This window comes from Maylandia zebra, linkage group LG19, assembly GCF_041146795.1.
Source record: "Maylandia zebra isolate NMK-2024a linkage group LG19, Mzebra_GT3a, whole genome shotgun sequence".
NCBI lineage: Eukaryota > Metazoa > Chordata > Actinopteri > Cichliformes > Cichlidae > Maylandia > Maylandia zebra.
In genome coordinates this window covers 21,618,973-21,637,468 of record NC_135185.1, presented here as the reverse complement: position 1 = coordinate 21,637,468, position 18,496 = coordinate 21,618,973, and the positions used below count along the sequence as shown (strand labels likewise).

The window sequence follows — 18,496 nt, the reverse complement described above, 5'->3', positions numbered from 1 at the left end:
GTGTGAGTATGTTTGCGCATGCATGTTTATAAGGGTGGAGCTCCATGTAACAGGATCTCAACATGAAGGGAAATGCGGGCTCATTGAGACTCTCTAATGAGAGGGGGAACCTGATCAGATTCAGATGGGGTGCCCCGAGCGCACAGCCCCCCTACAGAAAGTGCCGCCCGACACCCTTTGTTACCTCCAAGTGAGCTGAGAACAGCCCATGAACCATGTAACTAGGTGGTTTCCAGGTTAATGAAAAGCTGTAACTCCGGTCCCACTGTCTCTCTCGGCTAGAGTGACGACTGCCCTCCCCTTCCCATGTCGTATCACCCCCCCCCCCCACCCCCTTCTTCACCTCCACATTCCTGCCCATGTCCATGACGGGAGTATCAGGGTCAAGGGCAATTAACTTTGCTTTGTGCGAAGTATGCTTTATTTATATCTGAGGCTTTTTATTATCCAGAGGAGTGCACAATATAAGAAAAGTCAAAACCTCTGAGTGGTATATTTTGAATTAAATTATCTGAAATTGTATGACAATTAACAGAAATGTGCATTATATTACCAAAAGGGCAATTCACACTAAATTCACTTTGCAGTTAAGAATTTTTTTTATCAAGACATAACCTCTACTGATTCATTTGCTGCACAAAAATATAAAATGCTGTCTTGTGCCCAAGAAACTGTATGTTTAACTCTCTTTTAACGATGAAAGCGGTTGTAAGTCAAACTGATGGCAGGTGGGCTCAGCAGGAGTCCCTCAGATGTAAGATAGATGTACTTGTTAGCAAAGGTGAGTAACAGGAGTCATGGCTTGACTGGTCAGTAAACACACCACAGAGAGTTAAAGTGCAGCAACAAAGGCAAAAATACACACTGTGAGTCATCTGACAAGACTTTTACTTTTGCCCATATTTAAAGCAATGTCGAATGTGCTTTAATGAAATGCTGGCTATCATTACTCAAAAGTGCTTTAATAGATATGTAGAGCTATTACATTGTCTAGCTATTTCTTTATCTACCAAATCAGTCATCTTGGACGAGTAAAAGCTGCCAAATGGTCCGTGACATTACATTTTGTTGATTCATAACAGCAGTATTTGGCTACTGGTGGAGAAGCAAACTGCTGATGTTAGTCCTAAATCTGCAGTTCGCTCCCCCCGTCCCTGTGAAAGAGGAGAAAGCCAAATCCTCATTTGCAATACAGGTAAACATCAACTCCACGGCAGGTACACATTAGGGCGGGTTTACTACAAAAGAAAGAAAAAGGGAGAAAGAAAAAAAGGAAGAAAAAAAAGCTCCTTTGATTCTGTGTTGGTGGAAAAAAGTAAATTTACACCAGTTGCTGTTCAATTTGGACCGGTGGACAATAAAGCAGGAGCCAGTGCCTAATAAGAGCCATGCCTGAGAGAGAGAGGGAGAGACACAGAGAGCGAGAGAAACCCAGTGGAGGTGTGTCTGCGTCTCGGCTCCAAGGTTCCTGCTAATAGACTTCAGCTCCCTCAGTTTCCCAATTAGCTGGTATGTAATGCTTGGTTTATGAATTCATGTGTAGATACTAAGTGTTAGAACATGTGTGAACATGTACAGTGTGAATGCATATTTACACATACATGGCATTGTATGTGTACGGCAAAGATACAAGCTGTGTGTGTAATTATCACGCCAAATAAACAGCAACTACCTGTTGTTTATAAATTCATATACTGATTATAGTGGTGATTTAAATTAATTTTTAAAAATCCCCTATTTAAGACAGAAAGGAATCAGATTACACTGACCAATTCCCAGCCAAAATCTGCCTATCAACGTCAACACATGGCGACACAAACAGAAAACAAACAGATAAACCTGTCCAGTTTTAGTGCAGCTTTTACCACTTTTTAAGGAAGAGCATTACAAAGCAAATAGTGAGTGCACTTTTAACCCTGACCCTGTGTGAGGATGGACAGGCAGCGCTCAAGACTTACCTGTAATAAACCCCAATAGCTTCCACACATGACCATAAATCACACGGTATGCCTTCAAAGTATCGAATATCGACTAATACAACACCGCTCACCCCTGGCTTTTATCCCCCGTGCTTCCTTTTCTGTGTTCTGGTGGTGGCACTGCCTTTAAAGTGCAACCATCTCACTTTTTTAAAAGGCACGCCGAGCAATTTATTTACCAAGAAACTGCAGCCGTAAATGACAGAAAAAGCTGCACAATTTACGGACAAGTAGTGAATGGGGGTAGGGGGGCCCAGAACGAAGCCAGGGGTCTTGGCTGGGCCTGTGAAAGCCTATAAAGCTTTAGTAGTAGCCCACGACCTGTTTATGGCTGGCTGAGACGCTGTGGTGTGAGGCTCCTGATCACTCTGCAGCTCGTGACTGCTGCCGCTCTTGCATAACACACAAACAGGAGATGGTAACGGAAACAAGGCATTAAAACACTGCAAACAGATTCGGTGACATGGGCTTTATTTTGCAAGTCTCAGAAAGAAAAGGTCTGGGCGTTTTTTTTTAATAAGGTAACGAGGCAAAAAAAAGAAGAGTGACTTAAAAACAGAAAACATCTAACCTTAACATTGTGTGAGGAATAAATGGGTAAATGATGCATTTCATTTTCCACAAAACGTCTGAGGCTCTTGGCATTTGTCTTGGCCTGCTTAAATGTGGATTGCAGAACTGGCTTGGCATGCTGAGCTGGGGGACCTGGTATGCTCGGAACTTCACAGCATAGATGCAAATGCCCACCAAGAAGATTCAAGGCAGATGTGGACTGAAATGGCGTCCTTGTAAGTAGCCATTTGGTAAAGGTATTGCAGGAATTTTTTATTTTGAAAATGTGGCTCACCTCGTCTTCACCACATCGAGGGGATGCATCAAGCAGATCTCTACCAGACCTAAAAAAAGTAAAAAAAAAAAAAAAAAAAAAGAACAGTCAAGATTAGTCACTTTAAAAAGAATAGGTAATTCGGTCTCTATTTTCCTTGCTTTCGTTTTTGTTCACTGCACTGATGACTGCTTACGAATGAAGATAAATGAAAAGCATTTTTTATCAGTCACTGGATGATTTCCAACGGTTTCAAGATTGTATTTCTGCAAATGCACTCCTTCTGCGTTCTGCACAGACTGTTTACCAGCATGAAACCAAAGCCTGCTCAAACATGACTGGTCAATACAACTGGACTACAAACAGAAACCAGACATTTCTGATGGTTAAGACAGCATTAAGTATGTTGAAGAAAGATTCATTGGCAGCATACGTTTGTCAGAAATGAGAGTAATTGAAAATTATGAGTTTGAGTCTCTATAGTTTCAAGTTGGCTTTCCAAATGCTCAGCAATTGCTACTTAGTCTAAACTGAGCATATTTAGGTTTGGGACAGTCAACCCATGCACACAATTTTTTTTTAGAGATTTTAGTAAAACATAACTAAATGTGAATAAAATAATAAATAATCTACAAACAGTGATAACGTGACAAACGTTTATCAGTCTATTTTTTTGTTATGACTTTTTTGTCAGTCTTCTGTTTTTGTAAATCACATCAGTGCTGTGAGCCAATCAAATCTTCCACATAGATCATGTGAACTTGTAGATGTATGCGAAATCTCTGTGACCATCAGATAGCAACACAGTGTGTGTGACAGTCACCCTGTAAACAATCTGATAAGAATCTTGTTTAACGTCTAACTGGGGAAAAACAGTGAATGTTCGTTCATGTGATATGTTTTGCTTTCATTTTAAACCCATTTAAATTGGAAAGTTCTGTAAAAATTACATTTTTTCATGTTTCTACCAAATGGTTTTGAGGTGCAACCCATGCAAGTCCAAGCAACTTTACATAAGAACCTCATCATCACTCTGATTATCACTCTGCCTTTTGGAAACAGCAGCTACTTCAGTAATTCTCAGTTTTTTATGCATTGGTCTGAATGAGAGATCCGGCAAGACTTCTTTTTCTGTCCAAAAACCCTCTGAGTGCTGAAGCCACCGACTATATCACCCGTGCAAACCCAGTACATCAGCAATATGCCAGCAGAATCAATGCAGCCGGGTGATCATTGAAAGGCTCTGAGGTTTCACACACATGCTAACTATGTGCATCTGTGTTGAAAAGCCACTGCTTTGGCACGGAGGCTCTCTGACTCAATCAGGATTTTTTTTTTTGAACTGGCGATTCTCACTGCAACCCCTTTACTGGGGCTCTGAGGGCTTCCCTTGCAGATTCCACTGTGTGTGTACACAGCTGCTGTGCAATATGGGGTCTTTCTAATTTGCTCAATTAAACATATTGTCTATAAAAGCGTGTGTCTTCTGGGGTTTTTCCAGGGAAGTAATTATCAAGTGAAATACCACAGTAAAAATTACTTTGTCTACAGTTGCATCTTAATGTACGAATGGGAGAACTAAGAAGCACTGAACCAAGTTGCCAGTGGCAGAGAGTCAAACAAAATTCCATCTGTTACGGCTCAGTTGACCTGACTTTGGTTCTTAATGACACTGCGCTGGAGAGGTAAATGCAACCGTCCATTGGACAGATTGTTTTCTGTCCTCTCTATTAATAGGCCTGATGTGAAGACGAGGCACGTCAAATCTTTCAACGGGTAATCAGATTACATGATGAAACCAAACCTGCCTGTTTGCTCGATCAGCCTGTGCACTTTCTGGGAAGTGACTGAACATGCTCAAGGTGATTGTATTTTATTGTTCAGCACTTTGGTCAGCCTTGGTTGTTTTTAAATGTGCTTTATAAATAAACTTGACTTGACTTGACTAGAGGAGGAAGTGCAAAGGGGAAAAAGAGACAACTTCTTCAAACAGTGGACACTTGTGAGGAAGGCAAACAAAGATAAAGACATACAACTCTCCCCAACTCATTGTGAGCCTCTGTGTGATCTAAGTTAAAAGTAAAGCAGGAGTCGCATGTAAAATAGGTCCAACACCACGCCATAGTCAGCAGAGCAGGATTGCTCCCGCATTAAGTGTAATGGAGGGAAAATGCAAAACGTATTTTCGTGAATTGATGTGGAAATGAAATATGAGTTAGCCATTACTACTTGTATCATAACAAAAGGTGCTACTACATTTTTATGGCTAAATAAAAGCCCGTGTCTCTAGGTTGTAGAATGAGCAGAGATTAAAACAAACCCGAAATTACACTGAAAACAACAGAGCAGAAAATCTATTAGTAATCTATTATTTACATTCTTTTAAAACCATGGAATACATTTTGCATCTGTGCGTATCTAAATAGAGAAAAAGACGAAGATGCTTCTTTTGGCCGTTGACTTATTCACAAGAAGTCGACACAGCAGGCGGCTCGGCACATTTCATTTGGCAGATTTTCCCCCACATGCTGTTCCTGATGCAACCCCACAGGAGATGTGTGTCTCCTCCAAAGGGACGTGTAAACCATTACACTATGGTGTGACTATCTGTGCACATCTGAATACTTTACTAAAATGATTACTTTAGTTTTTCGGGCCTTGTGATCAACCTCAGATTACAGGAAATCTGTCATCCAGTTTCCCATACATGGATTAAATGTAACCCTAGACTAACAGAAAAATCTAATCCCTACTGAAAAACAACTTTTGATTTAGGACTAGGTTTAATCTATGTATGGGAAACTGGGCCTAAAGGATACATAATTATAACCAAACCAGTATAAGTAGATACTCTTTACCAACTGACAGGTCTGCCACAGTATGCAATTTAGGTACAGCAATTCATGAGGTGTGTTTCACTTCTCAGGGTATCATTATGTAAGTCTAAGTGCATTATGGACCACAGCGTGTCAGTTAGCAATGTATGCTGCTTTGTTCCTCCAAGATGGCAGTTGCAAAAGGATTAAGTGATGACAAGCACTAATGCAAAACTCAGCTGTGTTTGTCTGAGTATTTGTCTAACACCCTTGCAAACAGGACATCTGAAGAAGAGTTGATGGCAGATGAACTGACAGGCTGTGTGGACTTGAAGAAAAAAAATAAAGTTTGTGGCCATAATCCTAAACTGACCTCTACATGACATCTCACTCACACAGCAGTTTATTTATAAGACACTCCATAGTGATTTCCAGCAGTGCTGAAAAATCGATTCATTTGTATTAGAAATCAATTTTATATTAGCACATATAATCACACTGAAGTTTTCTATTTGTCAAAAAACCTGTAAACAGCAGCTACAGTAGTTGTATGCAACCAATTTGTGATTATTTTGATAACATATTTGCATTTTGGGAAAACTAGGTGGAATAAAAACAGAACAATGATGTGGCGTGTCCTCTCACTCAAAGTACAAAGAATACACTGCGAGAAAGGGCACAGCAATTACATAAGTGATGACAGGTCCACAAAAGATGCAAGTTGTTGCTGCAATAAATTCTGATTTATAGAGACTATTTTCAGAGAAGCAATTAATTCCAAACAATTATGTTAGACAGCTCATTTTTTTCCTGCTAATGTCCAATGGAAACACTTCATCAAACTGTCTCTGTGTAAAACACCAAGTATGTAATTTCCTCGACATTCTCACACCGCTGTGCCCCAGTGTATCCTGCCTTTCTGTTCCAACTGCCAGTGCAAAATGCTTTTTAATCATACAGTGCGGCCATAGTGAACCCACACACTCTCGAGAGCACTTCACACTCAACAGTCTCTGATGCAGTCACCGAGCATGCTGAGGACGCACTAAAGGGATGATACTACTGAACTTTTCTTATATTTAGCCAGAGTTTGGCTGCAACTCTTTCTGCAATTGCTTCCCTCCTCCAGCTGCAAGGAGGAGCCTAATATTACAGTGACCCACCATCTGGTTGATGTTTATGGCTTTGCCATGCATCAGTGAGTTGCATATTAGAAAATTCCATTATTTAAAGGTTCTTTTATTTCTGATACACAATAGTACTGACAGGGCTTGTCATTCAGCACATTGCAGACACACATACACACGCGGAGGCGCACGCGCTAATGGCAAAGGAGTGTCTGGAGCGCAGCCATTTAGAGACACTTAAATATACGCCGCCACACTTGTATTTCAGACACATGCATTCAAGGCTAAGATGCAGTGTGAAGGTGAACTGAGCAGTGGAAACAAAAGAGCTGGGCACAACATTAGGTGAATTTTATGCCCATCGCCAATGCAGAGTGGTGAAAAAGAGCTTTTATTTTGGCTCTCACATTCACCACATGTCTGAAAAACAACGAGGATCGGTGTTAAAAACTGCTGCATCACACCACAGTCAATCTTTTTTTTCCTACACAGTGCAGTGACTCTTTGGAGCAGAACCAACAAGTAGCTTCACTGGTAACACGGGTATTCAGACATTCCAGGTCGTCTGATAACTTGTCCAAAGAAAGAAGATCATACATCACACAGATGAGATGATTATCTTCATTGGTTTTGGCATGGGAATGCATACAGTTTGCTCCCACGCAAAAGTGAGAAAGAACAACAATAGCGCACCAGGGAATGATTGCTCAATGGGTGCAGGTGTCATCCATCTTGCCAAGACACACATTGAATGACTGTAATTCCCAGCAACCACAAGGAGAAGGTCACTGCTTGGAAGCAAGATTTTCCTTGTTTAATGGGCTAATACTTGAAAGACAAACTAGCTGGTTATTTCTCATGCTTACTTGACCCAATGAATGCTATAATCTCAAACAATGGCTTAAACACTACTTTCTTAACAATATTTATAATATATTAATTATTTAAATTTAATAATAACTTATTTTAATTAATTCTATAAAATACTGACACTTTGAAAGTTGTAAAGATGTCAAAATTATGTACACTTTGTTAGTGAAATATCATGAAGAGCACGAAGAGATTAAAAAAAAGGTGACAGATAAACAGCTTAGTGAATTTTTTTCTAATGCATTTTAAAACCGATCCAAGATTGCTAATTGTTTTCCAAAACCAACGTATTACTTGGTTCATTGAGAGCCAGAGCAGAAAATCGCAGCTTGCTCTGTGGTTTCAAGGCGTGACAAGAAGCATGAGTGTCATAATGACAAAGCGTCACCTTGCAGGCCGACTCGAGTTTTAACAAGGGCACCTGACTGAACCTGCAGGAAATATCTCATGCCTCCATGTCCTCCATTAATACCTTTCAAAACACATCGGACCTGGAATGCTAAACAAACCCTGCAAGGTGTTGCTCCACTGCAGTCACAAAGCTAACATGATATCCATCAGCAGCGAGGCTGGGCACGCTGATTTAGAAAATCAACTTAATTTTAAGCTCTTTTAAAGCAGAAAGAAGGGACAAAGGGACAAATGAAAGAAGAATGTTTTTGCGATCAGATAAATTAAAAAATGCAGCGGTAGAGATGATGAACTCATGGGAATCACCAGATAAGTAAGTCACGGTTTATTTTGGCTGCATCTTCACTTTCGTGCTATTTAACAAAACAAAACCCAATACACACACACACACACACACGCACACACACACACACACACACACACACACATATATATACGTATATATGTGAAAAATAAAATAAAAAAAACAAGACAAATCGAGGAAGTGCATGATATAAATGTGACATAAAAGTGCCCAAATAACATGGGGTCTCCCTGTTTCGGTCAAGCCATTAAACTTTAGTTACTACCAAGTAAGGCAAACCATAGTACTGAAATACAGCCCTTGAGCCAAAGGTGTTTTCACAGAAAACAGCTGGTGTAATGGTTCCAAACTGATCACATTAAAACTGAAATGGAGTATAAACCATTTTCACCCAATCATAGCACAAGCTATCTGTCATAAGTGTATAATGATGCCACGGGGAGAAAGTGAAATGCCTTTCTAGAAAATAAACCTGTATATTACAGATAATTAAAAAGAGAGGTAACTAAAGTAGCCAAAAAGCATTTCTTCATTATCTAAAGGAATGATGAATAAGGAATCTTAGTGACTTTTTCTTCTAGGAATGGGTCATCTAAATCATATATGGAGAAACTTACTGCATATGAATTTATTTATTTAAAAGAAAGCTTAGTACATGTGGAAAAAGAAAGCCGAGAGAGTGAGCCTGAGAGAAAGACAGAGAGAGATAGACAGGGCTATTATGAGCTATTAATCACAAATATCACCAATCATGCTTCCTGTTGTGGGAGTGCAGAAGCTTCCCAGTTAAGTCCCCAAACACTCCCTAATTCTACACTTGAAAAAGCTCAAAGGGTGCTTAGAAAAACAAGCAGGGTCATCTCTAGTGACAGTGGGGGATTTTTTTTTTTTTTACCCCCCGGGGGCTCTGACATGAAGTGCAGGCATTCACACTTTCTCTGGGTCTGAGATGTCTACTACATCATAAGGCACACACTGTGGATATTCTCACCAAAGTTAAGCCATTGAAGCTAAAATATTGGATCTAAAAGGTTCAGGATGTTAAAACTAGAATTAAGTCATTTCTCTCCTTTGTAAGACAAACAAACTGTTACATACATTTATAGACATAAAGTATCTTCCATGTTGCAGTGCGGTGGAATTAAAAAGGGCAAAACTGGGAATTACAATGCTTGTAAACACTTCAAATTACTTTTCAAATCTTTAAGAACACATTCAGAGTTTCACCATCCCAGATAATTTTTATGCAATTCCTCTTCTATGTTAAAATAAATAAGTTCTTAATAACAAATGACACATTTCCTGTCTCCTGCAGAGCCTTGGCATGCCCTGTTTGCAGGTCAGAAGCCATAAATGCACGAGTTGGCAAGAAGTGAGTGAAAAAAAAGAATCCTTTCCCTTCACCTTATACTGCCGCCTTTTTGTGTAACAGTTGAGCAATTTCCATCAAATCAAACAGCTCTTTATTTTATTTATTTATTTTTCTGTTTTCTGGCCTTAATAAATGGTAGGAGGAAACAAACAAAGATTGCATTTATCATGGAATATGCTGACTAGAATATTACATTTGTAAATGATATATTGGTTATTCCATAAGTGTGCTGTCTCCAGTTTAGATTTATCTTGGAAGTCATGGCATATTTCCCCCACTGGCTATGCACAGGGAAAGCATGACTCTGTCTCTGTCTGTCAAACTTGAGATGAACTCTGCGATATTGATGGAAGTGTAAAGGTGAGTCAGGTGCATGTGCAGCTGACTGGGTCAACCTGAGCTGTCTGCCCTGACAGACAAACGATAGATATCAGTGTCAGTGTGAGAGCCTGCATCCTTCATTACTGTCACTGGTTTCTTAAAACCTGTGGTGACATCTTTTCTTTTTTCTCTACATGGCCATCTGTAGGAAAAACAATACGATGCAAATAGCTACACCGTGAAGGCGGAAGTGGCTATCAGGCGGAGAAGAAAAGGGTACAAAATGGATGCAAAACCTGGTGTAACTGATGTTTGACAGGAAGTGCTCCGTGTCCTCTCAGGGTGATTTCTTTCATGAGGATTGCTTTTTAAGCAAATTTTCTCCAACTCCTGCAGGACACCTGTCACCATCTAAATAAACTCTGTAATCCTCTAACAAAGGTTAGAGGGTGTGAAGTATGGCTCTACAAATATGAGCGCAACATGCAACTATAAACCCTTCAGGAGGTTTGAGCTGCTACATTGTCCACAGGAAACCAGTTGTTCCCCGACCTGTGGGTTGTGACAGGTCACGAGATAAAACGCTCCAACAGCAGTACTAAAAAAATTAAAAACATTTGACTATGTTATACTTGTTTCTCATACCATTAAACATACATTATTTTATTCTTTGTTTGTTACATTTTTAACATACTGAGACTTTTATTTCCGTCAAAAAGGAGAGACAAGTAGCTGCCGGAAGTATAGATCAGTATTTGTAACACAAACTCAATTGAAAAATGACAATACAATTGACAACAGAGCCACTAACAACTACAGTTCCTCTTAAACTTAAAAGTTCCTGAGCAAATTTAAGATTCAAAAAAGCTGTTTTACGTATACAGATGATTCATACATGTCATTAAAAAAATTAAAAGGCACAGTAAGTCAAATGTAAATGCACTGAATATTTTTATATGTAAAATATAAAATATGGTTAAATATAATCTCCAAACAAAGCTGTCATTTTATTAAAAATAAGCGGTAAGCGTAGCACGGGCAACATTGTTAATACGTTTCCTTGCTACTTCACTACGATCCTTAAAATCTGGGTATCAGTCATTGTACCATCTTGCTAAATTAAAGGAATGACGACAGAGGGGATATTTTATTATATATATATTATATACGTGTTTAGATTTTTCTAGGCAAAGAATTAGGTTTAATTCACGCAAATATTTAATAAAAGAAATACCGGGATTTGAACTTCCACCATTATGTATGACAGACACAAACGTCTTAAGGATATGTTTTTATTTCCGGAGGCTTTGCAGCCACCCATTTCATTCAACTGCCTCTACAAGCCCAGTGTAACATCTGCCAAATCAGCAGGTGAAAACCATGTAATTTTTAACTCAAATTATATGTCCGAGGCTCATCAAATGTTTTCGCTTGAAAACATTAATAATTATTTTCACATCTCTTTACACATCCACTTTGTGTACTTTCCCTAAAAATAACCTGCTGGTGCGAAACCTCAGATTAAGCCTACAGGTCAGATCTGGCCAGGAAACAAAGTGCATGCTTCTTGACTGTTGGTACCAGTTGATTTTATTACTATGTATTATAATATTATATATAAATTAATTTGTGACAATATTATTTAGACGTAAGACATGTCTTTAAAAAAAGGAACTACAGCATTAAGAGATTTCACTTTCACACCATCTACACAGAGCCTTGATAGAGAGAGATTACAGGTAACCAAAACAGTGCAAAAACATAAACAGCTCGTCCCCCTCCACAAACTCCTCTCTACCATCATGACTTCAGACAATAACAAAGAAACTGAGATGTTTATTTTCTGCATTAAGTTTATGCTACAGTGGATTTGCACACTGAAACTGATATAGCCCTGAAATGACTCTCTGGATCAAAATATTTGACTGCTGTTGTCAAATGTCCTCTGTTTTTAAAAACAACTCTTTCAGCCATTATGCAGGCTGGCATGTGTGTATACGTGGTGCTAAGCTTGTTTAGTGCACATTATGTCAGCCTTTAGACATTATTTTGTGGTCATCACCCCACATTGTTCTAGTCTGCACATGTTAAATAATTACACTATTACACAACTCTCCTCCGCCATGTAATGACACTGGAGAAGAAAATGAGCAGTAAGCACTGCTACCGAAGTGTTGAAGAGCAAATTGATTCTTAGCTTATACTTGTTCCCCTGGGGGTACCTCTGATGTTCTCATACGTTAGGTGGAATGACTTTTGAGTATTTTCTCTAATCTAAAAAGCCTGATATATAGACTGTCACTATAACAAATGGACTACGAGCTATGACAGGCCAGCTTCACAGTACACACTACACAATTACCAACTGTGCCGTGGGGAAGGAGTGAAAACTAGCTAGAAAGTAAGCAGAGAAATCAAAATATAAACCAAAACTTGTGACAGAAATTAAAATTAGGAGTATTTATGTGCAGGGTTTAAATCATTTCTTTGAACTGAATTATTTTAATGGCATCAGCTAATGAGAGCATGTTGACAGTGTGGAAAAAAGCGGAAATTAACTGGAAGGGCGCAGAACTGTGCGTGGATGGTGTACATTCATCTTAAGAAACAGCAAATATTGCATTTATTGAGTTAATCATTTAGAGAATAATTATCCTTGTTTGTTGATAAATGAAAAAAGTATTATTGCTGAACACAGTAACAAACTACATCCCTCATACCTGAGATGGCAACAATGGCTAGAAATAACGCTCTTTGTTAAAAGCATCTTTGGATATCAATGGCTTTCCTCAGTACTAGTCTTACAGCAGAGTAATTGTTCTCCATCACTGAAGATAAAACCTGACCCTTTGTTATATAAGACACACCTACACACACACCACATGAACTTCTGCTTTTACAAAAATTGTTGCATAATTTTCACCCTCCGGTATAATACCTTTAAAAAGCTGTACTCTCGCACACACTTCTCTGCTTTTGTCTGTTAGAAAACAACCCCTATCAAAGCCAATTGGCTTAACTGGCAGTTGTGCTTCATTTGCAGATAAGTGGGCAAAAGACATGAGTCACTAGTTTGGCACAAATTCGGTGGAATTACCAAGGATGATTGGATCAAAAATGTATGACACCAGACACCAATGACTGCACCTGAATCAACTTGTGCGCTGCCAATCAGATCGGCACTTCAACCATCTATGCAAAAGAGGAGCAGCTGCATCGGAAAGTTTCCTTAAAAGTGCAAATAAGGGAGAATTTCACTTGACTGCAATATATCAATTTAGCCAGTTACAAAGCTTAAAATTTTGTCACCTGCTCCACTGACTTTGGCCAGGAGCTAAAAATTATGCTGAGAAAATCTATATATAATGATATAGCTTAAATAGATCACTTCATGGCTGAATTTTGAGTAAGCGATGACAATAAAACACATTTAATTAGCAACAATTTTATAGTTGCATATATCTAGCTTCTTCTGCATGGCTTAATATTTACACCAAAAAAAGTTGGGTTAATAATATGACCACATATTTTGGGATTCAGAATATTTTTAACTCTATTAATGTTTGAAATGTCCTCACACATTTTCATACATATAAAAATACATATATAATAGTGAGTTCAAAGTCAGTTCATATGAAACTTTAGCTTGGTTAGTTGGACGCTCAAATGATAAGGCTTCAAGGTTATGCGATGTAAGACAAATAGGATTGAAACTACTGGGGTTTTGCTCTGATTTGAGATGCAAAGTGGCACCGAGGGGGTTTGCTAGGGCTGACTAGATGCAGTGGTGCTGGGAAAAACATCACAACTACTTCCTAGACGAGAATAAAAAAAGTCGCTGCTGACTACAATTTCACAGCTAAAATAACAACCTCTAGTATTTTTATGAAATTGTACAGATACACAGCACATGGGCCATTATGCCGAGTCTTTATATGCTGCTGAGTGATGTGGAGCAGAATGGTAAATGGGTAGTAAGTGGAGTTTTCACCACGTGCACTGCCAGCATTAACTTCACCGCCACGTCACCGCGTCGCTATAACATCACTTCTCTGGCTGTAACCTATAGTTCTTAGAAAATTCACGTTTTGTAAATAAAAATCACACCTCATCCCATCTTCAACCCACAGAGGGGAGAGCTGTGTCATTACTGTCACCTAGTGGATGGATGTGAGACGGAGATGGAGTAATACACAAAGAGGTGAGAGAAAGAGAGAGAGAGGGGGGTGGAAAGCACATGTGGCCATTGACAAAAGATGACTCTGCCTGAGAGAAAGGAAAGCAGCTGTAGAGACCCTATTTAATGTATCAAGGAAATGGGAAATTAACCACCAGTAGTCTGTGTCACTGTAATAACTGTAAGATTTTAGTATCTGCTATACAGTTGTCATAGACAATCAATTTTTCTTTGTTTTTAAAAAAAATGGAGACAGAACTGACCGCTCGGCCAAAACAAGCGTAAATTCCCCCGGAAGCTCACCTTAGTCCATAAAAGCTGATAATAGAGCCAATAATTGGGAGGGAACACCAATAATGGACTTTTAGTGAGGCAGTAAATTCTTTAATTAGTTGTTAACACCTTGTGTCTATATGCTGAAGTCCCCCCGTTACAAGCTGCTGTCTACAGCGGGCTGGATGGACACTAAGGCTGAAGCCCAGTGACTCATCTTTTAAAAAAGAGAAGACCATCACTTTCAGTGTTATAAGGCTGTTGAGCACCTGTGTGCTATAATGGCAAGCTGCTGGGAGACGTATAAAGCTAGAAAAGCTACCATGTGCAAAGTTGTAACTTTGCAGCTCAGGATCTAGTTTGAGGTTGAAAATACAGCCAGTGCAGAAATCTTCTGCGGACCCAGGCTTCATGCCACCTGGAAGAAAGTGCATTTTGGCTGACATTTCGGGACGCATCATGGTAGGGACGTTCTCCAAACATACAATCTTTGTGGGCACTGGGTAAGGCTGCAAGGAAGATAAATGCAAATGATGCAGGGACTGAAAAACCAGCGGACATTCCTGAAGAGTGATACCATCTTTCAGGCAACAAACTATCCATGGTAGAAGTGATACAGTAGGAAAGAGAGTGAAAAGGCTCACGGGGTGGTCTGTCCTTTTTGTTCTGGGCTGCCTGAAAAGTATAAGGGGCAAAAAGAGAAGAGCTACAAGGCTGCTATAGGAGTAGAAGACTCGCTGCAGTAGCAAAGGGGAAGTACCCGCATGGTTCCCCTCTTGTCTTAAGCCGAGAGAGTTAAAGGCAGGAAGCCATTACCAAGTGTAAATGCACTCAGCCATCACTGCTTAAACACGGTCAAAATATGTTCCAGCACTTGAAAACAGTGGGAGGAGGTTGTTCTTGTTTAAATGTCTCTTTTATATATATAAGACTCTCATACAAGACATCCAACTGAACAGCTTCACACATATAGTCAGCAAGCTTGCTGTGTCTCTTTCCAAACATTGTATAATGCAGCTCCAGATGCACGCTGGTGGTTTGAGCCTGATGAGAGACCGTGATTATATTACATATGACCATGGTTGGATGCAGTAATTATGCAATCAGGAGCAAAGCTTTGTGTTTTGTCTATGATTTATCAACATTATTTGAAACGGGGTAATAAATTGTCACAGGCGGGTGGACAGGCAGGCTTATTGGCTTAAAGCGTGACAGGTCGTCGCTGACAGCTTTTGTTTTGGCAGATGGCCCAGTGCCACGTCGCTAACCCAGCATCAGGGAAACTATACTTGGGCCTAATCACAATACAGGCCTTATCCTCAGCCTATCAGTGCTTTCAAGGTCACAGATATACAAATAAGAGATGTAGAGATAGGGTACCAGATGCAGAGAGGCTTTGCAAGGGAGAAACTGGTTCTGTCATGTGCTGTGTGAACTGAAAGTGCTGGGAGTAAAAAAGAAAGAAAGAAAAAAAAAAGGTCAATTTAGGGAAATCCACCATAAACCAGAACAAACACAGCAGTATACCTGCAGTCTTAGACAGTTAAGTCAAGACTGCATACATGATCACATGCCACTCAGAGCTGGAAATGAGACTCCAGGCTCTCTAGATGTAGTCATTTAAGAGACAAACCGAGGCGCTGCTTCACTGACACTGAATGAGGGATCGACTTTTTGAATTGACTCAGTGTCCAAAGTGATGCAGAGAAAGGTCAAGCAAACATTCTCCGGGTCTCAGATTCATTGTCAATGGAGCAGATCCGCGTTTTGTCTCTCTGATGGCCTCCGATTATAGCATTGGCTCTTCGGTTTCTGGCTTTGTGAGAAACTTGCTGCTGAAGGAAACAGACAGAACCAAAGGTCACACATGTACTGAGCAGCATTTAGAAGGAGCCTCTTTAAATATATACTCCAGGAGTATCACATAATGCACATGCATGAAAATCACTGTCAAAAAAAAGAGCTTACATGTAAGCTAACATGCTTTAATTCAAAGCTGCACCGAGTTAATTTCACATGTGTGGATGCCAAATTGTTAATGAAATTCAGCAACACGCAAAGGACGAAATAGCTCCATCATCCTGTAATTGAGGGGTCAGGATCTCCTCGTTGGACAAACTCCAGCTGAACCGTGCACGCTTGTGGTGGTCGCTTTTATCCTGCCATTTGGCAGAAAAGCTGAAATAACTCCAAACTGTCAGCAGAGAATTATGAATGAGAGGTAGTGGGGGGGGGTTTTTTGTTGTTTTTTAAAAGGGGGGAGAAAGTCACACAGTAACCAGACTAACAATATTAAAAGGAGTTTTTCCCAAAACATAACATACACCGTTTAAAACCGATCCGTAAAATGAAATAAATCGCAAAAAGGAAAGTGCAACTGTTTTATTGAGTATTTTGGAGGATTTAAGTAAATTTAATTACAACGTAACTGAATCTTTAAAAAAAGTGAGATAAAACATCATAAATTTCAGTGACCATTTTTATTTTTGTGTCAAATGGAAACACAGTATTTTCTTTTGGATTTGGTTATGTAAAGGCTCATAAAACTAACAGATGACACCTTGGCTCCGATTCACGTCAATGTGTGAGGGCCGTTGTGTAGGTGCTAGTCAGGCCTTGGGACAGATCCTGACATGTCCTAAAAGGATCCATCAGTTTGCTTATGTTTAGCCATTACTGAAGCCAGTTTGGCAACAGCGCTCTAGCTGCATGGCCTGTGTACATTTGGAGCAAGAGTGAGCCGCTGCGGTGTGAGAGCAGCAAATGCTTTTTGGGCATCGACCTTGCTATGACAGATGCTAACGATGAACTCTTGACACTGGCTCAACGGGTTTATGTTCCACATGTGTGTCTCTGTTACTGTCTCTGGTTTCCAGAAGGCTGCCCTGACTGACTCACTGTGGACATGGGTATGCTGTGTATGTGCATATGTGTGTGTGTGTGTTGAGGCCAGGGTGAGATGAGAGGAGCAGCAGGATCTGTAGCTATCTGGGAGGTTGCGCATAATGACACACCGGGGACAGATTAGGTTCCTGTCCATCAGGGTTCCATCAGGAAGACTCTGATTTACAGCCATGCTGACCAGCCCGCTTGCCCTCCACCCAAAGCAAACATACACGGAAAACACCACTACCTCTGTGTGGAGGCAGCTGGTGGGCTCGCACACATGTTGCATTTGGCTACCTCACACTCCGGTCATTTTTTTTCTCTTTACTTTAATGTCAGCGTAGATTCCAATGCAGGACTGTGATGAAGCAAAAAGACAAGCTTAAAATCACAATTTGATGTGAAATTCTTTGAGTGTGTGCACACGTGTCTGACTAAGCATTCTACTTTAGGACTTACCTCCCCTGAACAGTGAAAGAAGGGAGATGGACAGATCCATTAAACAAGATGTCACCCCCAAACACAACAATGATTAATCACACGCTGCAAATTATAAGCACCTGTATGAATGGACGGCAAAGGTCTCTCCCACTGTCTGACTGCATGCTTTCACTCTCTCAGACAGACACCCCACCACCTCCACAAGCCCCTTCTTTTCTTGCTGACCCTCTGCACCCCCCTCCCAACCTCACTCATACCAACAGGAAGTCTGCGTGAAATGAAATAACTCACTGGGCACAGAAATGGCCATTTTAACTTTAACTCCCTATGATTTCTGACACTTAAATATTGTCTATTTTTTCCATCAAGGATACAGAAATTAAATTAAAAAATTAAATGCAAGAAAAAAACACAACGTGTAAAAAGAAAAAGGTAATTTTTTGTTCCTCTTCCAACAAGCTGAATTTGGTTTTTGAAGACTGTGGCCCTCTGTGTAAAAATCACCTGAATTCATTATGCTAACAAGCTGGCCCTGCTGATGGGCACACTGGCTGATGTGAGGAAATGTGAGTTTGATTAATGTGGGCAAAATTGAGCTGTGCAGACTGCTCCCCAGCCCCAGTTAAAGGAGTCGCCTGCCATCAGGCTCAAAAGTCTGCGAGCTGCAGAGCGGCACTCCGACCAGAAGTCCTC

General features: G+C 40.1%; 1 protein-coding gene across 1 annotated transcript in view; it reads right to left on the bottom strand.

The window, feature by feature from the left end:
• The window catches only part of slc25a21 (solute carrier family 25 member 21), an 85,406-nt gene that overhangs the window by 25,766 nt on the left and 41,144 nt on the right, over positions 1–18,496 (bottom strand). The window contains exon 3 of the mRNA XM_004540214.4: positions 2,827–2,875. Within this exon, the coding sequence (XP_004540271.1) occupies positions 2,827–2,875 (49 nt within the window). The remainder of the gene's footprint in view (positions 1–2,826; positions 2,876–18,496) is intronic.